Source organism: Seriola lalandi, unplaced genomic scaffold (assembly GCF_002814215.2).
Source record: "Seriola lalandi dorsalis isolate HSWRI2012SDOR001 ecotype SW California unplaced genomic scaffold, Sedor1 jcf7180002054976, whole genome shotgun sequence".
In the NCBI taxonomy this organism is placed as follows: Eukaryota; Metazoa; Chordata; class Actinopteri; order Carangiformes; family Carangidae; genus Seriola; species Seriola lalandi.
Window position 1 is genome coordinate 148,967 of NW_019525526.1, and position 25,977 is coordinate 174,943.

The following is a 25,977-nucleotide window of genomic DNA, read 5'->3' on the forward strand; positions in this document are numbered from 1 at the left end:
GAGGGTGGGTGGAGGGGCAAGAGATAATGTCTCAATAAAGACACAGAGAAGAACGTATTTTTACTTTCATTCCATGGTCATTATGATTTAGGAATTTAAGGAAGTTGCACATGCTCCAAATAAGAGGAACAAGGTGGTGAAATCTTAACTCATACGGGAACAAAGTTGTAATTCACAGACATCAAAGCGATGAGGGACGGAGGGTGAGACACGAACTATTTAATGGAAAGAGAAGGAGGGAAACGTCTTAATACGTCAGACTGATGTGAGCAGACAAAGGACAAAGTTAACCAACACCACCAAATATAACATCTTCTCTTTGGTTGGACACTTACTTACAGCACCATGATTGCCTATACTTTCAGCTTGGGTGGCCACAGTGGGAACTAAACCCACAGCGATGGCCGGTGCCAAGCTCAAAACCCGCTGCGCCACACGGAGCGGAAAATGTACAGGAATTTGTCCCGGTGGCTTGTTGACAACTTATAGTGTCACATCTCACACTGACACAACACAGTACAAGGCCAACTGGACCTCACATACTCTGCAGAGTCTTACCATGGAGCGTCAGCGACACATATCAATCTCTAATTATATATCAATCATCCCATAGGAGCATGTGTTGAAGCAGGGGAGCGCACAAAATGGCTACTGCTGCTCAGGGAAATAAAAGCGCCGCACAGGTTCAGTGTAGCGTGAGGAAATGACACTGATCGGGCTGACGTTAATATCTTAATACCACCTCAGTCGCCACAAAAACATCTATATTGTGCTTTTCAACTCGCCGCTGGTGAGTCGTTTGGCAGAGATCAGGGACACTCGGGGATCTGGGGGAGAAGTCGGAGATTTGGCGAACAGACGGAATAAATATCAAAGTGCTCCGACCGGTCAGTTTGGGATTAGACTTTATCATCAGCAAATATTCCTGCACACTAAACTAAACACGCTAAAAGTCATCGGGGAGCCACTGCAGTCCAAGTGGGAGCGTCCTGAGGGCTGGTGACAGGTGTGTGTGTGTGTGTGTGTGTGTGTGTGTGTGAGTGGGGACAGAGGGAGGGAGACAACTGCTGTTGGTCTGCTGGGAGCAGATGTTGTAGATCTCTGTAAACTGTTAATAGCTGCAGGATCTCATTACATTTAACCCTTTAAATGCCAAACCTCCACTGGGAGGGTGGGGGGTGGGGAAGAAAGTGTCTCCCACTGCCTCGCTTCCAGCCTGACACACGTTTAACTCTGTTGATGTTAGAAGATGCAATTTCAAAGTAAAGTCATCACATTAAACTTTAAATTCAGTCTTTTCCCTCCTTTATTCTCACTGACATTATTACAGATGCTGAAGTTTCTACTGCAATTAATTACCTAATCCTAATACTAATCCCTGCTCTTACAGATAAACAACTGAAGTCATGGGTAATACAATGCATCACCACTTAGTTCAGTACACTCATGGTCTGGTATGACCAGCTGCTTATGGTGGCAATTTCTTTTTGCCAATGTTAGCAAGCTTGAGGTAAATTTGTTCTGTAGCAGTCATAGCTGAGTCAGTAGACTCTTCTCTACTTGTGCTACCGTTACACTAAGGTTTAGCATTTAATTGTCATCTGAGGTTGCAGTGGGCAGCTGCAAAAGCCAGCGGTGCAGAAAAAAGCTACACAAACCAGGCTAACAGGAAGGGAGACGTTTGTTGTAGTGAAAGGGCAGACTTTAAATTGAAAGGGAAGCTTATGGAAACAAAAAATAAACCAAAAATCATACTGTCTGAAAGGGCTGCAGAGCCACATGAAAAGCTACAAGGGATTGGCCTTAAACTTTGATCAGAGTTGAAATGTCCTCATATAGCTAATGTAATTGGTTTACAAAAATACTGCTCTTTAAAACAACATAACAATACACTGTAAGAAGTGATGCTCATCTGAGAGTACGTACGGAAAGTGGAAAGTTTTGAAGTAATGAAGTCGATGCTCAGAGGAAACTTTCCTCAAAACAACAGTTTCACTTTATTTACTGTGCAAGTTGGTCAAGTATGACTGTTAAATCTTAACAGGTAAATCCCCTCGTCCTCACTTTATGAAGGCAGAGCGCCGACTGAGAGGGAGAGAGTGTACGACGCAGGACAGACTGATCCCGGGAGGATTTACATCTCTGGACATAATTTTGGAATTTATATGTCATTAAGTTTAAGTTTATTTTGAACCAAAACACACGTTTTGACTGTTTGAATTCCAATGTTCTTACCGCACCGCGTTTGTCTTTTAATCCTACAGCTCGGGGCCATTAAACGAACACAAAAGTAAACCAAGCCCTATTACTTTAAGCAGTGCCATTCCACATGAGAGCCCAGTGTTTAGAGTGAATCCGATGACAAAACTGAGTACAACAGCTGTTTGCTGCACTGTGTTACTGTCAACACTGAGCTATCACGCAAGCACGCACGTATCTGTGTACCACTCTGATTTCAGCGCAGCAGTTTGAGCCTCTAAATATATTTCGGTCTGAATCCTGCTGGGCCCTGAGGCGTGTTTTCTGACCTTTATTTACCGTGAGAAGATTCACTGACCATGAGCGCTCTTTCAGCACTCCGCTTCACACTCTTCCACTTATAGAAATTCACACCGGGGACGATCGCAGCACTCGCAGCGATCTACTAATGGACACACAGCAGCTCCACTGGCCTAGCGGGGGATTAAGATGCCTTGCTAAAAGGCACGTTGAACATCGCCTCCTCCAGGCAGATTCTTTCGGAGCTGGTGTGAGGATTTGAATCTCTAAATCAGCGCGCTGCTCCTTTAACCTTTAGGCGTTAACAAGTCTGAGGCTAAATTCTCTCACCTTGATGCCTCCCATCCTCTGCTCTCCCTTGAACTCTTTGCCGTTCTTCAGCCAGTGGATGGTCGGCGTCGGGTTTCCGGCCGCGGCGCAGCGGAATTTGACAGTGTTGGCAGCAGGAACGGCCAGAAGCTTCTTGTCCATCCGATCGGGCCTGGTCCAATATGGAGCTTCTGTTGAGGGGGCGCACAAAAAACAGGGTCTCGTGTCAGTCATGGAAAAATCACTACTAAGATATAACATTTAACGGATGGGTGGATGGAAAGCAGCGCTGACAAGTCTCGAGTCATTTGAGACAAGTCCAAGTCAAGTCTTGAGTCCGTCAGAGCCGTTTGAGGCAAAACTTAAGTTACATCTTAGGTACAGTAACTCAAGAAAAGTGTACATCTCAAATCATTTGATACAAGTCAAGCATCAAGCCCTTTGAGACGGATCTCAAGTTAAGTCTAAAGACAGATCTAAAGTCATTCAAGACAAAGTCCCGTGTCTGTCTGAGCATGTCTTCAAGTCATATATCAAGTCATTTCAGATCAGTCCAAGTGACGTCTCAAGTCAAGTCTTTGAAACAGGTTGCAGGTCGAGTTTCAAGTCACCTGAGGTGAGTCTGGGTCTAATGTCAAATGTCATGTAATTTAAGTCTCGAGTCTATCAGCGTCAGTCCAGACCAAGTAACAACTCTTTGAAAGCAAAATCATACAAGATGCAAGACTTTCAGGTCTGAATCCAAACTGTTGAAATGACACAACATTAAAAACATTTCTCTTGAAAGCTTTTGTTAATAGTGTTTTCATAAAACTGACTGAAGGTTGGAGATTATTGCTTTCAAGACTTTAGGGAGTCACATCTCAGGTCGTCATTTCTTGTGACTGACCCGTCTGACTCTCCTTGCCAAGATGTGCTGAACCGATTCGTCCATAAGTTTTCCATTTTCTCAGATCATAGAAATTTGGGGAAAGACCCTCCAGGAATTCATAGTAACATGTTTTTGAAATTGCTAAAAGATGGCACAGATGGGACAACTTGTACCTCTGCCCTGTCTTCAAATTGGTCCATATTGTACGAGTTATGAACTGTGCCAGAACAGATGTGAGGTTGTGGTTTCACTGGAGGTCTTCCCTCAGCGCCTTGATGAACAACATACAGTACCTGGGCCATTTACAGAGACTATCATACCTATCATACTGGTAGAAGACACTACTGATACACTTTACATGGTTATAGTTATAAAGCTAAAAAAATATAAAAGCAGCTTTTGAAAAGAGATTCTGTGATGGTGTTCAGTAAAAAGAAGTTTGGACACATCCAGTAGTTTCTGCAGGATGTTTACTTGCTGCAGTCGGCATGAGACCTTTTACATTTTGGTCTTTCTCCCGTTTCCATCCCACCTCTCTGTCCGGAGAGATACAGTTAAGTTCAAGATGCGCAAACGGTGTAAAACACAGCTTGACAGACGCTGAAAGGACACAAAACGTGTGTGTGTGTGAAGCGTCGTGAGGGTCAAACAAAGCTTATCGTCTTCTTCTCTCCCCCCCTCCGCTAACAATGCAAGAGTTCATTTGAATCATCAGATCCTGAGAGTTTGGAAACCTGTCAGGGCGATTTATTGAGTTGTATTGAGAAGACGACGGACAAAGGGAGAGTAGCGAGTCAGAGAGGCCTATTGTTCCTGCTGTGTGGGTGTGGAGGGCGAGAGCACTGATGCATGGCTCACTCACTCTCTTTATATAGTGTGTGTGTGTGTGTGTGTGTGTGTGTGTGTGTGTGTGTGTGTGTGAGTGTGAGTGTGTGTTTCCCAGGACAAAAGCTGGGGAGGTGGCTGACCGGTCATCAGATGTCTCTTTTACTTTCTAAATGCAGGAGGAGAGAGAGAGGAGCTAATTACCATCTCAATATCCGAGGCTTGTCTGTATGTCTGTGTGCGCTCATGTGAGTGTGTGCTATCACACTAAAGAGTAACTCTCACTCTCCCGCACCACGTGGGCGGAGCTGATCTTAGCGGGACAGCTCAGGTGAGATGTCAATCACAGAAAATATAAATGTAATACCTGTCTGTGATTATCCCTGATCTACCACGTACATGTGTGTGTGTGTGTGTGTGTGTGTGTGTCTGTTTATCATAATGTCTGAGCTGCTCTGATATATTTCTGACACACACTTCTGTGGCTCCTGCCATAAAACTTTGGCTTCGGCTTTACACAGTAATTACAAGCAGGCCGAGAGAGGTTCAGTGATGAAAGACACAGACGTATCTTCTTAGAAAGCAAACAAACAAAACGTTGCTTCACTTCTATTGAACTAACTGTGTGTGTATGTGTGTGTGTGTGTGTGCGTCTTAACAAACTCTAATGGAGCAGCTGAACACTGCTCCCTGCTTGAGTTAGAGACTCCCCAGCTTGCAAAGACAAACACTCTCCACGTGCAACCACACACACATGCACGCACACACACACACACACGCACATAACTGCTGCCACCTTAAAAGGGAAATATCTGTTAGATATCATTACTTCTCTCTGTCTGCGTCTCCTCTGTCTCGGCGTATTTGGAGCGACACTGCGCGCAGCGTGGGACAATCCTCCAAGGAGTCTGAACACATTGTTTTCTTGGCATCGTAATGAGCCACACACACACTCGGTCAAACAGAAACACACACTGAGTTTTTAAACAGTCTCTCTCCCAATGTGTGGTCCTCCTCCTCCTCCTCTTGCTGCTGCTGCTCCTGAACTCATGTGGGCTTGAAAACACCTTCCTCCTCCGGCTGATGATCCTTCAGCCACCATGACGTTTCTCACCCAAAATAGACACCTGCGTGGATTCAGCTTGAGCTGGGGGCGCTCGCCATGGTTTTGTCCCAAAAACACACAGACACTGGGGTTTACCCGCTGACCATTAGCTGCTAAGTGCTAACTGCTCTGTTTCTGCACGAGATCACCTGTCAGTAAAACAGAGTGGGCAGAGCTGTGATGTCTTCTTTTTGGATTTTCTGGCAGTGAAGTGTCTGAAGGTGGTGCTAGTTTTTTGGTTTCTTTTTGTCTGCACAGGGACATTGGAAAGTGCTCCACATTCCTGTCCCGTGCAGAAGGACCTCCCTCAGTTTTTGAGGGAATATAGCTAAGGCTAATCCATTCTTTTACAATATTTTTGTAAAAGCAGCAGATTAATATGAACAAATTTTAACCATTTTTTTAACCTGTGAATCCAGTTTGTTGGGTTTTTTTCTGCAGCTTGCAATTGTGAAAGCACAGAATATGTTTCAGGTAATCAATAAAAATGGGATAATAATGCAGAGAACAAAAACCAGGATCAAAGTTCAAAGTTATTACAGAAACAAGAAATAGCTTGGACTGCAAAGTGAATATAATATTGCTTTAACAGTGTGATTTGTTGGCTCTGTGGATTCTGAACAGCTCACTTCAGGAAGCTGATACCGGCACTTTCCACTCTAAGAAGAAGTAAAAATTTCAGCCTTTTCCAGTTCAGCAACAGCAGTCGATATTTTGATTTGAGAGTGTTTTTGATTTACTGTGGAGTCCTGCTCTATATGCTCAGAAACACACAGGAATCCCATCCCGTGTCTAATTGGCTGGATGGTATTTCCTCAGCAGAGGGGAGTGGGATTTTCTAAGAGGAGGAGGAGGAGGGAGGAGGAGGAGGTGGGGGCCCAGAGCAGATACCCCCTAAACCTCCGCAGGGACGGGGGTCAGCAGATAACGCTGCCCTGCGTGCAGCCACTAGAGTGGAAAGTGGTTTACTGTAACATACTCTCTCCGCTCTGCAGTTACAGAGCCGTGCATGTCCTCCTGTCGGCTGCAGAGGTTAACCGAGGGGGGGGGCGGGCGGGGGGTCGCTCCGGGAGCCTAAAAATACACGGCCGTATTCCTGCTCGGCTGTTTGTTTGGTTTCCGTTCGATAACAGACTCCAAAGCGCGGCTGCAGAAATCACTGACAGGGAGAGGTCAGTCATTGGGCGGAGTTATGTCTCATTCACACGCACAGAAGCTGTCACGCCTCCAAACACACACGCATTGGTATGTTTACTGGGAAACTGGATTCCATTACAGCTCCCAGTTCGCTCATCAAAGCTGTGATCAGTAGCACAGTCTGAGGCATGATCCGAGCTCAAACACTGAAGTCAGCATACACAACAACACCTGCTGCTACTTAAAGGTTCTGTATGTAACACTGAGGAAACCCTAGTTATTAATGACACTGCTTCAGTGAAGTGCAGCGGCGTGCACGCTCTGACTGTAGGTTTGCAGAGCGAGCATCCTGGGCGTCGGCCAAAACAGTGACTGAATGTGACTGACTGGCACCAGGTTGATAGATGAGGCAACTCCAGTTATTTTAGTTTGTTTATAACTACATTTGAGACTACAGAGTAAATCTGCCTCAGCAGCGCTGGCACAACATCAATGAAGTGTGCAGATACGCTCTGCGAAGCTAACAGCTAACCGTTTTTAAAAACTGAGGGTGACATCGTTACCAGCTTGCTAGCTAGCAAAATATAAGCTAAAGATGTTGAACTAGTCCATTCTCATTGCATGATACACTGACTGCATTTATATGCTATGTCAGTTAGCTAGCTAGCCAGCCAGCTTCATTAAACACTGTTTGTTTAGCTTTTACCAAGCAATGCTAGCAGTGCAAAATGTCCTGGATGATAACGCTAACAGTTAGCATACTAGACAGAATATTATAATTAAGATGTGTTGCCACTCTTCATTATTGACATTTTGTATTGTTTTATATTGTTTCTCCACTGAATGGGTCGAGTGGGGTGAGACAGCGATAATCCTAAACTATCATCAGTTATTACCAGATGACAGGAGTGGGATGAGTAGCATTAGACTGGAGATAATGCACATTAAATAGGGTATCTCAAAATTGTGACTAATTTCAGTGAAATTCGGTGGAAAGTTTGGCAAAGGGCCAAATCACAAAACAACATTAGTTTTTGGTAAAGCTCCAGGACCTTCTTTTCTTTTTCCATATTTTCTAATGAACTACTAAACTTGAAAGACAGAAGTCTGGCACAAGCACTGCGTGATTGTCACTGTGTGTATATTGATCCAGATCCAGATACATTAACATTTTCTAAATACTTCTGTTATTAAAATAACAGGTTGAGAGGATTGGCTTGCATTTTCTTTTTATTTGGACTAGGTATTACCGTTACACACACACACACACACACACACACACACACACACACACACACACACACACACCCCTGCAGCGCTCTGTTCACTTTTCCTCTGACTTCTGGCTCTGTGTTGCAGGTCGGAGGAGCGTGACTGTGGCTCTCTATCGGCCCAACTTTAGTGCAACAGCAATTAGCTGGAGCAGGACACGCTGCAGCGCTGATCGCCACAGCACAAGGCCCTTCAGCGCTCAGACACCGATCTGGGGAAAAGGAGGAGGAGAGGAGGGGGGGGCATCTAATTGTGTAATTGTATAATTTGCCCTCGCTGACGCCTGCGAGCACATAGGCAGATTTCATTACAGATTACACTGGGGCTCTTTGAAGGCGCGCTGCCCCGGAGGGCCTGCAGGGACTCTAGGCAAACAGAGTCAGAGGAATGGCGGCTGCGGAGCAGCGTAGCGTGGCCCGGCGTCCGGCTCTCTGCTCTCCTGCCAGGGTAAACAAGGAGGCTGCATAGCTCAGGAGCACAGCACAGCACAGATTAGGCTCTGTTAACATTCCTCGCTTTCGACACACACACACACACACACACACACACACACACACACACACACACACACACACACACTGCCCTTTCACTTCACACAGCCTCCGAGTGTGTACGCCACTTTCCACACTGCAAAAAGTACTCACTTTAATAAATCATATTCATCGTGTGAGGGCGGATGACGGTTTCATCTCGGACCTTTTTATTTGCTCGTCTGTCAGACTCCAACACAGCTGATTGGTTCTGGTCTTGAAACTATAGAAAGTGTTGCATCACGGAGCACAGAGTGGTCCAAGCGGGGGAACTACTGCACAGTTACAAGTCAAAACAGGTGAAATATTTTTTACTGACAAATGCAAATGAGGAATGCATCACACATAAGTGAATCTATTGCTCTTTTACTGATGCGTTGTTTAAAGTATTTCACTTTTCCACAGTTCTGTTCTAAATATTTCAAGATGACACCTTGATTCAAGAATATTCATTCATTCATTTCAGTTCAACACTTAATTTGCAATTTTATTATTATTATTATTATTATTATTATTATTATTATTATTATTACATCTATAGTTGTAGTCAGGCCTTTTAAACATTTTGTGCAGTTTATTTTGCATATCTGATGTGTGATTTATATGAATACAGGATGGCCTTTCTGGGGTTGGGAGATTTGACTTGTTTGCTGATGTTATTATCAGTAACCAGTTTCAATTTCAACTCCTTCAGCCCGTTTGGTTTCCTTTCTGCTGCCTTTCAGAACAGAAATGCCACATGTTGACCTCACAGTTTGGTTCCTTTCTGTGAAAGTCCGCGTCTATTCACTCTCAACCTTTACCTGCTCACTCGGTGCAGGTGCCCGAGATTTAAGTGCAAACTGCACAGCTGACCAGTCTTTCTCCTCTAATAAAAAAAAAATTGAAACACAAAATCTGGTGTCAATCTCTCAATCTGGTCGATAGCATCATTTATACGCTGCGTCGTCTCCGCAGGAATTACTGTGGCTGCTGGGCGGGCGCAGATCTTCTCTGCCTCTCCCCAGAGGGCCTTTGGAGACAGCTGAGCGCGTTCTGGAGGTGGTGGAGAATGAGCTCATGACTGCAGCAGCTTGTCTGTCTTTCTCTCTGTCTGTTTGTCTCTCCTCTGAGAACAGTCAGCTGTGGCCAGCAGCATCATTTCAACTGGCAGCTCCAGCGACGGCTCAGAGTGACTCAACTCTTCAAATCTTCTCTTTTCTCTCCGCTCGCCCTGCGACTCTCTCCGTCTGCCTGTCAGTCAGCAAATGTTTTCTACTCCCTCTCCCTCATTAATCGCCTGACTCTTTCACCGTCTCCACATCTCAGTTATTGTCCTCTCTGCGTGTGGATGCGGATGCTCTTCCGCTCACCGACGGGGACTCTCCGTCTGGCTGTGTGGCTCGTCACATGGCTCCTTCCTGCTACAGCCGGCTAATTAGCGGTGGCTTAGCGGACATTAAGCAGCGATAGGGGTTTAGCGTTTCTGGGCTAATCCCTCTCCTTTTGGCCAGGAAATCGGAGCCTCGTATGTCATGAGGTAGACTTACATCCAGAGATTAAGTCTGGCAGTCTGAGGCTATTTACTGGCATTCAGGATGTCTGCAGTAAGCCGCTGCCGCTTTTGCCACTTTGGCCTGTTTAGAAAACACTCCAGGCTTTCACCAAGAAGTAAAGCTGCACATTCAACACACATTCAGGTTTTACATTGCAGGCGTTAAGCTTATCCAGAACGACTTACAGTACAAAGACAGCAACAGGAAGCTTTTTTACTGCTTTTTTTTTTTTCCCCCTATAATCTCTCTGGATAAGAGCGTCAGCTAAGTGCCTTAAGAAAAAGGCAAATATGAATACGGGGCAAGATTACATTTTTAATTCTGCGGCATCTGAAGTGAGCAGAATGAAGAGATTAAATGTTGAAAGTGATATCACCAAAACAAGAGACATTAGCAGAGACTCCTGCGTTTATTAAATGACTGAGCACTTGAACCATTGAGTGCTGAGTCAGGAAGTTTCACAGCGGTAAAATGAGAAAATGAGAAGTGATTACTTGACTTGTAGCTGAGACTTTACAGTTATTTTTTATTCCAAGCACCAGCTTTACCAACAGTTGTTGCATGTTTTTGACAGTCTGTTGTTGTCAGAGCTCTTTTTGCATTCTGTCATCAGCATCTGGCTCCGAACAGCTTAATGTGATGTCTCTACTAAAAGCACGTTTTAAGATATCTGCGGGGCATTTTTACCTTTATTTTGATAGTGACAGGAACTGAGGGGAAGAGTGAAATAGGGTGTGATATGCAACCAAGGTCCCTGGACCGACTGAAACTGGGCCTGCATCTTAAAACACTCAGATCACCAGAACAACAACAAGCTCGATGTTTGATCAAAGATATTGTAAGATGAGGTTTATTTATGATAACATTTATGTTGTACTTAACCTCAGGTTTACTGAGAGAATTTGAATAATTGCAGTAATGGTAACTACAATACATACATAATGTATTCTGTTCCTTAATTTAGATTCTAAACTACATTATCTTTCCTGTGAGGTTAGTGATGGTTAAGATCGGTGGACTGACATGATCTAAGGCAGTGACGGTTGTCGGTGTTCATTTGTCCGACTGTGGAAGCGGAACTTAAAGTGGATCACGTTAGCCGGATGAAGCCGTCTCCTTGTTGCTCTCCCCACGACCCAAACGTAGATTGATTCAGTGAGAACTAAGTTTATAGTTCACGCTAAGAGTAACAAGCGTTGGTTTTCAACAGTATGTCTGAGAGTATGTTTTTCATATAAGCTGTTGCAGTTGATTCTGGGCTCGTTGCGTTTCCCTTTCTGTGGGATTTTATTTTGTAGGATGATTTCTTTGTCCTTGAGAAAGCCATTAGCTGTAAGTACTCTCGCACAATTCTAGTTATGAGAATCGGTCTTTGTTGTGTGCTAGCCCATCTTGTCAAATATCTGTCTCTTGAAATGTAATGATTGTAGCTGGATGACAAGAGCCGGGGTGAAACATTAATGGGGCATTTGTGCTGTTTTAGTAGTCTCAGTATTTTTTTTACTAGTGTGCGTCGATACTTGATTTGGTCGGAGCTTTGTAGTGACGTTTACAAAGGGCCTTTGATTTCGGCTTGGCGTCCGCCTGTCACTCCGTCACAGAAACAGTTCCACATTTCGCTTCTGGCAGCAATCCTGTTGAGCAGTTAAGGTTCTGGGATTTAGTTCAAGATATCATGGGCTGTTTGACACTGCTGGCATGTTTCTGGCAGTTTTTCCAGTTTTGCACTAACGGCTGCAATCCACTGTCAAGATGTAGACTTGTCTAATCGGATCTTTCTTCTTTGAACTGTTGTGAACTGTCAAAGTATGCAAATGGTTATATAATTCACTGGAAAGTTTAGTGTTTATCAATTGTATCAACTTAAATCTATCCATACATCTATCTCTTTCTTCCTGTTAGTTTCCCAGCTTCCCGGTCTGGCTTCCTGTTGTCTCCCTCACTTCACTTCTATCCCGTCACCTCTTCCTCTTTCACCGTATTTCCATCATTTCATGTCTGTTATTTTTCTCGTCTGCCTTTGACTGTCTGCGCCTCACCCTCCGCTGTCTCCCTCCGTACGATACAACAAAGGCGGCACAGTGTGGCGTCTGGCTGGTCGAGAGCCCGCCGAGGGGTGGAGACGCTCTCTGTCTCTCTGGAGTCATGCTAGCTGACAGAACAGAGCGTGTAAAGTGTGCGCAGCCAGCAGAAGCCATCTCTCATTGTTCTTTGTTCACCTGCACCTGAACTCCGCGTGTCTCCGATTGCCAACGCAGCTCTCATCACAACAGAGCGCCGAGAGGGGTGCTACCCCGCCGGAGAACCACCGGCTTTTGATGTGTGTGACGGCGGCGTTTAGTTTTTAGCTCTAGGGAGAAGCTTTAATGTGAGCACAGGAAGACACAAGAGCCATATAATTCCAATCACAGATATGAAACTCAGATTGTGCTCGTGTAAGTCTATCAGCTGCATAAATCCAATAGTTGTCACAAAGTTGCCTGTGAAAGCAACTTCCTTGTGGCTCCTACAAACAACATTTTTTATCACGACAAGTGAAATGAGCCCAAACTCTAAAATGCAGATTAAATGTTGACAACATAAATAATGCATGGAGACCACAAACACTGGGGTGCACTTTTCACTTGCTTATCAAGTTTTGCTAATAATCCAGGGTTGGCGGCAGAAAGTAACTGGAAGACATTAAGACTTAATGAAGAATCAGATGGTCTGTAATCTTTGCAATAACCATGTGGAGGCAAGTATCATGATTTGTTTGGAAAAAAACGATTTACACCGTCCATTTATGTTTATAATTTTTTAAAATTAAATAGCAGTCAGGTAATCAAACTAAGTTACATTTATATTAAATGCCTGCTTGAGGAATTTTCTAACTTTGTTCAATTAATTTATACTGCACTTGATTCCTGCTGGGTGCCATTGCTTTGTCACTTCTGTATATGCTGTTTGTACTTCATACTAACTAATTATGGTCTCCAATAAAAGACAAAATAAATCTGTATCTGACATTTTAAGTAAGCGTTGGGGTTATGGTTCGTTCAGTCGATGGATCCATATCTATACCTTTACAGCTTTTAATATTAATACGTCCCATATAGGAATAAAAATCTTTTCTTTTGCAATCGAAGGGAAATAAAGTTGCAAAACAATATACAGTAACATTTAAACAAAGCTGTGTCTTCTTAACCCAGACCCATTAGCAGCAGTTAACACCTTCCAGCAGTGTGTGTGTGGCAGGTGCGGCTCGTTAAGCTCAACGACGTGGTTCATGCTGCCTTCACAGAACTCAGGTTGTGTTTTTGACAGGACACATTAATGCCTGGTGTTTTATGTGATAGGAATACTGTTAATATGTGACTGGAGGGTGCTTTGTTCTTCTCTTTGTGATTCTACTGACACGTTCAGGAGAAACAAAGGTGGTAAAATCTCTGAAAATGTCTATTGATGAGGATAAACAATGGAACTTTTAGGCATCTTTCCAAGTTAGAGACAGAGCTACCATAGTGAGGGCTGGTGAAATGGCATTTTCAATAAACCCATCCTTTCTGTTCTTTGTTGTATCTCCTTCATTCATTCATTCATTCATTAATTCACAAAAGGTCACACAAGGTTGTTTATCATGATCTGAAAACGCTGGCTCCAAAACACCACTTAACTAAAAGCAAATGACAGTGTTTAACCTTTGTGGTGTGGTTAAAAAAAAGGATAATTAAGAATTCACCATTTGCATTACCTGCATCTTCTGGATCTTCATCATAGTCTTCATCATCACCAGACGACAGAGAATCTTAAAAGAAAGACAAATACAGTGTAATTAATATTAAACATCTTATTTTGCATCTGCCCTCATTCGTCTGAAGCAACTTCTTCTATGTAATAAAATCTCTATATTCCTCAGACTACTTGAACCGTGTCAGCCATCAGATAAGTCAAAAAATACATCTGGAAAGTTTGTACCACATCATTTATTTTGTGCAAGAGTAAAACTAAAGAGAGTGCGGGAAAAAAAACAAAGAAAATAAATTAAAAATAAAAGCAGGAATTCTGTGCATGTTAAATGCCCAGTGGAGATTAAATGGTGTGTGTTCAAAAACAAGTATGATTAGACAAATGTACACACACATACACATGTATGCATGAATGCATGTTAAAACTGACTCTGCTCATTGAGAAACTCATGAATGAGTCCACAGTTCTCTGTAGCGTGGCAGCTCTCTCAGATATTACAACCCAAACATTTCCACAGACGGTACAAATGAGAGGGTCATTAGTGCTGCTGCTGCGACACGCTCGTGTGAGTGTGTGTGAGTGCACATGTGGGGATACACACACACACAGACACACAGAGACACATACAAAAACAACTGTTTCTAGCCATATCTTTGCAACGCGCGCTGACGCTAACTCTTGCTAACAGTTAGCGTGTCAGATGACATCTAATTACTTCTCGGCCACAGATACGACTGTTTAGATTTGCTGTATCACACATTTTCGCGGCTGCTCTGTAATTATTTTCAATCTGACCTTGAAGTTTTCTGGTTCAGTTCCACAGGTCTTGTTAATGAGAGCCAGCTGTTACCTTGACAACCCCAGCGAGCTAAAACTGCTCCTGAAACTCCTGACTAGCAGGTTTTTTTTTTTCTATTATCCGACACCTCAGTCCATGACAACACTCTACTATTGTGTTGCAGCTCAGCAGAAAGAAGGCAGTTTGACTCACATTACAGTCTGGATGAGCTCTGAATTTTAATTATTGTTAACAAACATGCTCACAATAACAATACTAAGATGTTAATGTTTAGTCTGTATAATGTTAATGTCAACTGTCTTAGCATGCTAACATGCTCACGATAACAATGCTAACATGATGTTTAGTCTGTATAATGTTAATGTCAACTGTCTTAGCATGCTAACATGCTCACAATAACAATGCTAACATGCTAACTGTCTTTACTTAAACCTGATCTAAGATGAATTTGCCCACGGCCAATTCTCCAAAACACACTGAGGAATTTGTGTTGCATCTGCAAAGTCTCCAAACAGAGAAGTTGTTCATTTTCATTCACTTCAGCATGCAGATAACTTCTTTCATCTCCTCACATTACAGCTTCTTGTTTCCAACACGTGTACCGTGTGTGTGTGTGTCTGTGTGTGTGTACAATATGATCTGGCTGCTTTCCGCTGTCTGGACGCCGTCCAGGTGCTAAATCTGATACTGCTCCTAAATATCTGACACCTTACTCAAATATTTGAGGAAAAACACAATAGTCCGTGTGTGTTTTAGATGGAGCTGAGGCTGTGTTTAGAGTAGAGGGAGGAGAACGGGCGGTTTCGGCAGGGGGGAGAACAGGATATTGCCGCCACATACTGTAAAAATTCTGACTTTATAGGAAATTTAAACATGTACATGAGTGTTAAAATGATATGAAAATGTCTGACAACAGGCTGCGATGAATTCGCTTCCCGTGTGGTTTTTACTCATGAAACATGCTGAGCTGAGCTGGAAGCAGAAGCAGTTCTCGCACCTCAATTTTTGCACTTGTTTAAAGAAAACAAAATCCGATTTCACAAGCTGAGCACGACTTGGAGAGATGGATGGTTTGTTCATTTTAAATTATAAAGTGGTGTGGGGAGTGCGTTGTGTGAATGTGTCCTCCTGCAGACTGGAGCTGATATGTGGGTCCATGAGGAGAGGCTGTCCATGTCTGATCAGTCCTGGAAAAGGCCATTTTCTTCCCGGCTTGCAGCCAAACACATGCATCTGTGTGTGTGTGTGTGTGTGTGTGTGTGTGTGTGTGTGTGTGTGTGTGTGTGTGTGTGTGTGTGAGGAGGACGGGGGGTGGGTTGAGAGCGGGTGAACTCTCTCATTTCTTGCCACCCCATCTGTTTTCAATGATGAAATGTTTTGCGCTAATTGCTTTCTAATTAGTTGTCAATAACAGTTTCAGCTGGTGTCCATGAGTTTTACGGGAAAAGCCGCCCGACTGTTAAGCTACTGCCCCCCTCCCCTTCTGCCCCCCCCACCCCCAAACAGCTCCACCCCCGCCCCTCCTACATTCCTATTAGAGCTCATTGTGCATCACACACTTGTTGAAAACGTTCCCTCATATGATAATTAATTTCACCTTCGACTGCGCATCAGCAGGAGGAATCTGTGTGAAACCTGGCCGGGTGTCAGCCGGTGAACATATACCGGTATGATGCTGTTTGTGTGTGTGTGTGTGTGTGTGTGTGTGTGTGTGTGTGTGTGTGTGTGTGTGTGTGTGTGTGTGTGTGTGTGTGTGTGTGTGTGTGCATGTAGCTAACAGGGAGCTGAAGCCGAGCAGAAGGAAGGAATAATAGAACTTTCCTCCCGAGCTAAGTGTTCATTGTTTTCTTCTGAAATGCTGTCATGTTGAGACGTCACTGCTGTAACTGCTCAACCGTGTTTACTGATAGGAAATACTTTGATTCTCGGTTGTCTGTCAGACGGACTGAAAAACTATAAGGCAGGTCAGTTTGCGGAGAGCTCCACAGCGTGCAGCCAAAGAGTCGGTTTCCACTCGAGCTCTCGTAGTGACTCAAGTGGCTTTAAAATGAGTATGTCCCAGATTTAAAGGGCACCGTCACTGAAAATATGATTCGTATCTCTTACACTTTTACACTTGCATCCTGCAGCATGCAACAAAGCATTTAATCTATGGTGAATTCAGCAGCATACTGGTGCAAAGGCGCATCGCTGCAGAGGAAACAGTGACTTTGCTTTTGTTGGAAATGCAGTGTTTGCTGACTTTTACTGGCTTGTGACGCCTTAATCTGAAGTAATTTCCACGTACATGACACCTGATCAAAGGTTATGGTTGTTAGAGTAGAGTGACGTTAGTTGTGAACACAGCAACTTCCTCTCACCTGTCACCCTGATGGTGTAGTTGCTAAGCAGCGTGTTGCTGTGGGCGAGCCGGCACGAGTAGACGCCCGAGTCCTCGTACGACACGTTGATGATGCGCAACATCCTCTGACCCAGCCGTGTCCGGTTGCTCGGCGCCAATCCTATGCCGTCTTTGAACCAGACGACGGGCTCTGAGTGGTCTTCCAGGTCACATGACATTTCCAGTGTGTCCCCCATGCCCAGAACATAGTCCTCCAGGAAGGCTGTCTCGCTGGACACAGAGTCTGCACACAAAGAGAAAGAAATAGTGGTTCATGAGAAAAGAACTTAATGAATGATTTTAAATCTGTGTTCAGATTTTGACCACATCTTTGAATACATCTTAATTCAAATGCTTTACGTCACAATGGCTGAAATATACAGATAAATTATGGGAATAAATCAAGTAATAATGCCAAATATTCTCTCATCTTGCTTCTCACATGTGAAGACTTGCATCTTTATATCTGTATGATGAGATACTTTGACTTAGAGATTATATTTTATGAAGTAAATGATTGATAAATGAATTAAACAACAGAGTAATCAACAATGAAATTGAGTGTTTGTAGCAGCCTGTTAAATACACATTATAATAATTACTGTAGAAAAACTCCCCACAGGTATAGATTGTATTATCATAATAAATAAGAGTTTAATATTTTGTTTAAACACCCTCTTCCCTTTTCCTCCATGTTGTTAAGAGTCATAGATTTTTCTCAGTTAACCACCGACCCACTGGCGAGCTATCGGCTAATCTGCCTCTGGAAGACTTTTTATTCCAGCATGTAGAAGACGACAGATCTGGGCTGTGTGGGAATGGACACCTCCCCCCCCTTCAACCTTCCCTGTCAAACACCAGCTCATTTACTCCAGGAGCTCCGTGTGCCAGCTTGGTCAGAGACAGGGAAAAATCAACATGTTTACTGGCTCCACTAAGGATGCCGGCCTCCGCTGAGGACGGAGGAAAGATGGAAGGACACGTCTGGATATATATAAACACTGGGTCCCCTTGTGTCTCCGCCCGTCCCTCCATCAGAGGTGTCTTCTCATCCCGACCTCAATTACACATCACTGCCATCAGGGAGAAACACACACACACACACAACCTCATGCACACTCTGGTCGGTCTGGCAACCATTCAGAAGAAGGACACACACAAGGACACTTATGAGCACACAACTGCCTGCATACTTTCACATATGCAGGAGTGTAGCTGAAGCCTTTGAACGAGCTGCTCGGGCAACAGAGTACACAACACGCGCTTGTTCGCACGCACAAACGCACACCCACCCACCCATGGGAAACACTGAATGAGGTGTGTTAAGAGCGTGATTTATGATGGCAAACACACCCACTGCTGACCCGCTGAGAGGGCAGCAGCGTTACGGAGGCTCGCTGACAGGCAGCGAACGTGAACGCAGCTCCCTCTTTCTCGCAGAAAGCCTCGAACTGAGATTAGAAAATTGGAGTTGAGAGGCAAAGTTGAAAATCAGCGGCAGCCCAGACGAGACAATCTTCACGGGGAATACATAATAGGTGATCTAAATTATAGATGCGTTCTTTCAGTGTGAGGCAGGCTGTCGGTGCAGACGAACACCAGCCGGGGAGACGAACGCAGCCCTCGCAGACAGACGGAGCTGCTGCTTATGCGGGTGAACCGGCAGGTAACGTCGCCAAAAGTCCCTCTGCGACATGTCTGCATGTCTGCTCATCATCAAAACCCAAAATCCTGAACTACTCTTCAGGTAGAGAAAATACTCCCTCGCACCAGTGATGAAAATCCCCAAACATGGAGATACTAAAATAATGAAATAATGAATGAATAATGAATGCTTAAGTCAATGGGTTCTGCATGCTACATGTGTGCAGTGAAATACACATGTGAGCAAGAAAGTAACTCAGGCCTGAAAGGGTTTTTCTTAAATAAAGTGAACTGAATAGATGAGTTGTGAATTGTTTTCTCTGTCTTATTACACCCATTAAAACTAGTGGAGATGTTAAATCAATAATGTGCTTAACGTGGCTGTGCAGCCTCTCTGCGTGGCCTCCGGCTTTGACAACGATATTTACAACACTTTTTTTTTTTTTTCTAACAAAAAGACCCATTCAGGAAAAAAGAAGAGAAACAGTGAGGCGACGGTGCAGAGAGCATAAATTTAAACCCAGCATGAATGACTCGCTACTTTCTTGTATTACTTATGACCTCTGTGAGAGAAAAGGAAGAAAAAGAAATAGGTCTTAGAATATCTTCAGGTCTTAAACATGGGGAACTGGGCTTTATGAGGTAGATATAATAATCTCCAGAGACTCATAGCTCACTTTGGCTTTATGGGGCCTGAACGCTCGAGCACAACCTCCCCTGGCAGCTCTGAACGCAGCAGCACCGAGGCTTGACTGGAACTGCTTCTTTGTATTAGGCACATATTTCCTGTTTAAAGTGTTAGTTCACCCATATGTCTCACTTACACCTGATGGTGTCTAACCATGCAGTTTTATCATGTCTTAAATTTAAAAACTAGGTGAACTAGCCCTTTAAATATCAGCCAGTATTCTGAATTGTGAAAAGTGCAAATTCGCCTTTTAAACACGTTTTACTTTGACATGAAATATCTGTTAATATTCCCTACATTTCTACAATTTACTTGAAGCCTCTTTATGAATCTGACATTACAGCTAATTTAATTAGGATTTGTTAACAGCAAAGCAAGGCAGTGCATTTTATAGTGATCTTGTTGTAAAAAGAAATTATTTTGCTTTGATCCAGGGAAAACAGATAGGAAGAACATTTGTGCAATGCTCGGATGTTAACGCCGCCGGAGGCTAAACAAATGCAATTTACTGAAAGAACAAAACAAAACAAAGATATATCCCTCATACATTAAAAAAAAAAGAAGAAAAAAACAGGAAAAAATAACTCCATGTCTCAGGTGTCACACAACAGAGCAAAGCCCCCTTTTTCTGGTCAGCGTCAATGACAAAATATCTGTTTCTGCTTCAGATCCTGCACTTTGAAATGTAGATTTGAATGTGAGTGTGGAAAAAAAAAAGCTGTTCTGAATAAAACTGGATTTGGTTTGAAAGGCTTCACTGTGTGCCACCGCACAACCTTTCAGGACAGATTTAGTGGAGACTGTAGCGGCCTTGTTTTAGCTTTCGGGGGGAAAGCCCTGTAACGTGAGGTCACAGGTTTGATCAACCTGACAGGAGACAGTTCTTTGAAATGGACTCATGTGAGTGTGTCACAGAGAAATGTGCAAAGAGAGCAATTCCTAATTAGCGAATGAGCTTTTCTAAATTCCTAAAAAAGTGTGGTTGTGGATTGTGGTTGTTCGCAGGTGAGAACATGTGGAAGTGAGTGAATGTGAAACGGGGAGTTAGTCAGTCACCTTCACTTGCATGTGAGTAAAGATGAAGTACAGTTTGAGTTCAGACTGAAATCAACCTGGGCCAGTTTCTCCTGTGTGCTTCCCTGCATCTGACAGTGAAACCTAATGAAGCAACCTGAAGGAACCTTAAAGGTCCCATATTGTATGAAGTGAGACTTCAGGGTGTTTTTATAAAATCATGAAGCAGGTCTAGGTTCTATATTAATACTGTGAAAGTATCAAAGCCTCAGTCCACAGAGAAATGCACACAGCCTGTATTCAGAAACTGAGCCTTAAAACCAGCCGTCAGGACTTCTGTAACTTTGTGATGTCACAACAAAGCAGTCACTACCCTCAGCCATGCTAAGCCCAGCCACACCATCCCGCCTTGGTTTCTCTGGGTGTTTTCCTCAAATCTGCTATATTTTTTATTTAATCGCTCAGAAAACAGTCAGCCAATCAGAAGAGAGGCTCAAGAGCCTCCTCTCTTCTGATTGGCTCACCAACCTGTTGTTACTAGAGCTCCAGAGAGAAGCCTGAGAGAGGAGATGTAAAACTACACTGAGATGGTTTTGGGTTCTTAAATCTTCTTATTATATCAAAACTTCAAATAAAACACCAGGAAAGTGTAAAATATGTGACCTGGAAACAAACTTCACCTTCATGCTGACTGCAGGAACATTTCAGTTTCGGTTCGTCCCTACTTCTGAGGCAGTATACAATATGAACAGTACAACATTATTCCTATACGTGGATTTACATTCACCAGGTTGAACAGTGAATTTAAAAGGCACCTGGTTTTCCTTCCATTGCTAAAACCACATCTGAAGCTTCCAAACTGCTCACACAGCTGCTTTGCATATTTCATACGGCAGTTAAGTCACACAGCAACAAATTAAAACGGGAACAACAACCGTGCTGTTGTTGTCACATGCACAGCAACGATGTTTCAGACAGAACTGTAGCTTTTCAATGTGTGATCTGTCTAATCTGACTAATTCTCACAGTCCTTCAGTTGTGGTAAAGATGCAGAAACACATGCTCTTAAAGACGCTTTAATGCATGTGATTAATTCCTGGGAATTTCAGTTCAAAAAGATTCATTATTCAATTTAGGGTTTTATATAAAGGGAGGTACAAGGTGCCAACAAGTGCAATTTTTAACTATTATCATGCCAAAAATGTCTAATCATCTAATGAAAAAGGCTCCAAAGCAGCATTTTACAACATTACAGGACTACAAAAGTCTCAAATACAAGTAGAAAATGCTGAAAATGTGTCTGCGTTGAAATCTATTAAGCCAGGCTCTGACCATTTTTAAAGAATTACTTTGCAAGAAACAATTAAATGAACAAAGACAACAAGAAAATAGAAGAATCTGCATCTAATTAGCAGTGGGCCACATGTCAGATATTAAATAAGAGCCTGATGTTGCTGCAAATATAAATAAAGCAGAAGACGAGTGCGTGCCTCTTCCACCAGGAGAAATTCCTGTAGGTATTTTTGTGCCGTGGGATTAAAAAACACAAATTCAAAGGCTTCGTCTCGGATCATTTGTCATTATAAATCTTTTCGTCTTTATGTTCTTTATTCTCCGTGAGCCACTTGATGACAGACCTGTTTGATATAAAAGCGCTTCATGAATAAATCAGACCTGAAGTGGTTCTGACAAAGCAGATAAATGAAAGCTCTGCTGCAGCGCTCCGGTGGCGTCCAACTTGATATCAACATCTAGACGTTCCTGCTGTTTCCTCGTCCGGTGCGGCATATGTGCGCTATGGCCTGCCTGGTGTGTGTGTGTGTGTGTGTGTGTGTGGGGGAGAGTGTGTGTCTGAAGGGGGGTGGGAGCACTCTCACCGGAACCTGGGGCCAGCTGGAAGCAATGTGTGATATGTACTTTTTGAGCGTGTGTGTAAATGTGAATGTGGGTTCGGATATGTACAAATGTGTGCATGTGTCTGTGATTGTAAACGAGGAACAGTGTGTGTGTGTGTCTGTGTGTGTGTGTGTGTGTTGGGGTGGATGGTCACTCCATAAATCAAGAGGCCCCTGCCCTTCTGGCCCTTCTTACCCTCTCGGCTCAATATCATAACAAATAGCCCTTCAGAATCATATAAAGTCTCTCTTTGAGATACTGCGGCGGCGCTATCTGTTAATGCGCTGCTTATAGACTCCATCTTTTCTGTGCGTCTGAAGAGGTTTATTTATCCTCTACAAACTTCTCCAGGGGCCGGCGGCAGACTGCGGCCCCAGGGATGAAAAGGCCTCTTTATGTGGGAAGCCTTTCCACGCCTGCCTCTCTCTCCCCTCTCTAATGCACACTCACACACACTCACACACACACACTCACACACACACACTGAAGGACTGAATAAGAGATCCTGGAGGAACAGGAAGGCGTGTAGACCAGACCGAGGAGCTGTCGCCATGGCCGCCGCTGTATCAGGTCACGGGAGGGAACCCGGATGACGTTTAGCTCAATAAACCTGCTGAAATTCCAACTTTTTGTATCGTAAAAGACGATTAGAAGGAGTTTTAGTGCTTAAAAACACAGACTTTTCCTATGATTTTTAAATGCATATACAAGTGTGCTTTGATACTTCCACCAAGGACGTCCAGGGTCCTCGTCAATAGCTTTAATTAAAAATCGATAGAATTTCTCGCCCTGCATGGGCTAAGGAACACGTGATTTGTGGTTAGCGTAATGTAATGTAAGATTTTGTCAAAATTGCAATATTTTTTCATGAGCTTTTGCACTTATTGTGAAAACTGAGTGCTTTGATACAGATCCAGAACCAAATTCAGGTTAAGAAATCTGAGGTATTTTCTCATTTTTATATGTCAAATGTAAAAGACTGTGCAGCCTTGAAGCAGCTTCACATTGGTTGTGTGTAAATTTGTGTTCTTTTTCATTTAAGAGCAAAGCAACAGTTGCACAATTTACCAATCTGCTTCCTCTGTCTCTGCTTTGTTAGCGCGTCTTGAACATATCTTTAAGCGTTTGACACTAAGGTTTGTGTGGGGTAAAAATGGGAGAATCCACTTTAAATTTAAGATAAATGAGGCGACTCTGAACCTACACTCCATGTGTAAAAGGTTGCTTAACCTCCTAAGACCCGAACTCTTGCATGGCGTGCATTTTTAATTTCTCTTTGATCTTTATTCTGATTGGGACCTGAGAAAAATGATGTCCCCATATGAGGACATTAGTTTTAAATTTCGATTACTGAGTGGCAGTATAATATCCTCATATGTGGTCACCAGGCCCTTGTTGAGAAAAAGTTAGTATTGTGGTCTAGAGAACCCAAAATGTGAGGTCCACATTTTCCACGCCAGGTCCTAGGAGGTTAAAAGATTTGGGGGTGTGCATGATGTTTCTAGACGTGTAGCCCTCTTTAAAATTCAGAGTCAGCAGGGTATTTTCTGAATTTCACATCTGTCAGTAAACAGCCAAATTGCAGCATCAGTGTGGTGGGAGTTTGATGAATTCATTTTGTTCTCTGGAGGAGACAAAAACAGAGACTTTCATCTCTGCTGTGAGAAAACACTAAACGTGTGGGTCTTCAGTAATATCTGAAATATTTACAACAAAAAAAAAAGTTTTGCCAATTTATTACCATCCCTTAAAACTTCCTGCTGGTTCTGGAGGCTGATTTATGGCGCTGGCTCAGAATGACGTCTTCTTGTTCGGCCGCGCTGCTTTGCATAACGCAGCATCCACGCAGGTTTAAACAGGCCGGCGAGAAGGATCATAAAGAGTCAGAGATTACAGGACTCTCTTTCTTTAAGGCGGTTTAACAGGTACTTTTATTGAGTCTGGTAGAAAAACAGCAACACATACCTTTTTAAACCATATCTGTGTTTCAACTGCTTTTGAAAGTGATAGATTCCAGATGGGCGAGGGAGACATTCGTCTTTATCGAGCTCCCTCGTTTAGCTCTCCTCACCACGCCGAGTAACGAATAGAACTGGGCCACGTCTCCAACATCTGCAGTCCAAACCAGTGGCAGGAAATTCAGCGACAAATGGCCTTTTTTATTGCAGGTAATTAGTTGTTTGCTTCTACTGCTGAAAAAGACCGGACTCCTTTTTGAACAGGGACAGCAAATACTTTCCACATTTTGGCAATCGCTCACGGCCAATTGGGGAGCATGTGTGTGGAGCCGGGAGCGAGGACGGTATGTGGGTGTGTACAGGACGTCTGTGCACATGCGGGTCAATTTCATATTGAACTTAAATGATAGTTCTGTTTTACATATATACAAAAACAACTGCTGACATCTGGAAAGTCTGCAAACATGGCCACTGACTGGTTTTATACTGAGCTTTAAGATGAGCCTTGATAAATTCTGCTGAAGTGCAATGATTGACAGCTATGGATTATTTATCAAAATAATCTTAGCCCCACACTCACTCAGTAAGTTACTCTTGAGTTTTCAACCATAAGTGTGTTTGATGCTGAAGAAGACGGTGAAATGGGTTGAAAAAGCTAGTAAGTGGACCTTGAGTTAACAAAACTAAAATAATTAACTTTGATGCTCAAGAGCCAGTAAATCATCAGAGACATTAATGTCAACCAGACCAGTCCAATAAAGACTTACTACTTAGTCTTTGCTACCTAGCTAGCTATCTGTTTGTGAGCTAGCTAAGTAATAAGTAACTAGTAGTTACTTAGTAGCGAGCAAACAAACAGTTAGCTAAGTAGCACCATTTCCTAAATCACTGTATTTGGAGGTAAAATTATAAATGTGCGCGCTCAAAATATTTCCACTAATTCTCCTGATTAGATTATTTGTTTACAACCTGTTTGATTGTCTGACTCTTTCTTAACCCATCACTCACTTTCAGTCCCAGCATTAACCCTCTTTACACTGAAAATGGAACAGAGCTACAAAATTAAGAGCAAAGAGCTGCAGACACACAGACAGACAGGCAGACAGACAGGCAGGTTCAGGCCGAGACGTCCTCCGCAGCGTCGTCTGCTCGCTGTGTCCCACCAACAGATTCTTTTGCTTCCGTACGGTACGCTGAAAAACTGGACCAGCTGCCAACTGTTTGGCACACTCAACACCCCCTCAGACAAGCCAGCATCACATGACCTTCAAACAGGATCTGTGCAGCCCTCCCCCCTCCAACCACCACCACCATCACAACAACAACCATCACCTCCATAAAGAGCACATTTCTCTTCCTCCATTTCACAGCTATGCCAATTGTAAATCCTGCTCGTCCTGGAAAAGCCTCCCCTTCTTCTTTTTTTTTTTTTTACCTCCTTCGTTTTTTTGCAATGTGCAGTGAAAGCCCCTAATCTCTGTTTAATATGGTTTGGCCGGATGTAAATACCTTCGGACAATGCCCTTAATCTGGGCCAGCCTGACAACCTCACACCGTTGCGGAGAAGCTTGCCAGGAGGAGATGGAGAGAAATGAGGGATGGCTCGGCGGAGATCAAGGGAGGAGAGGAGAAAAGAGGAGAGAGGAGGGAGGGAGAGAGGGTTTCCCCAGCTTGTTGCCTCCATTCTTTGCCGAGCTGAGCCGCCCTTTATCAAAAGAGCCCCTAAAATCAAGTTAAAGATAGACGTTACCTCTAAACATCCCGCCCCGGCCTGTGCCAGCCCCCC

At 43.5% G+C, this 25,977-nt stretch overlaps 1 protein-coding gene across 5 annotated transcripts in view; it reads right to left on the reverse strand.

The window, feature by feature from the left end:
• fgfr3 (fibroblast growth factor receptor 3) overlaps nt 1-25,977 on the reverse strand; it is a 76,351-nt gene that overhangs the window by 30,480 nt on the left and 19,894 nt on the right. For 3 of the 5 annotated variants that reach the window (XM_087171098.1, XM_087171096.1, XM_087171097.1), the window contains exons 3-5: nt 16,972-17,235; nt 13,805-13,870; nt 2,830-2,999 (exon numbers count right to left, since the gene is read on the reverse strand). In XM_087171098.1, coding sequence (XP_087027224.1) covers nt 2,830-2,999; nt 13,805-13,870; nt 16,972-17,235 — 500 coding nt within the window. The remainder of the gene's footprint in view (nt 1-2,829; nt 3,000-13,804; nt 13,871-16,971; nt 17,236-25,977) is intronic. The other 2 variants (XM_087171099.1, XM_023396370.2) reach the window with 1 other exon arrangement.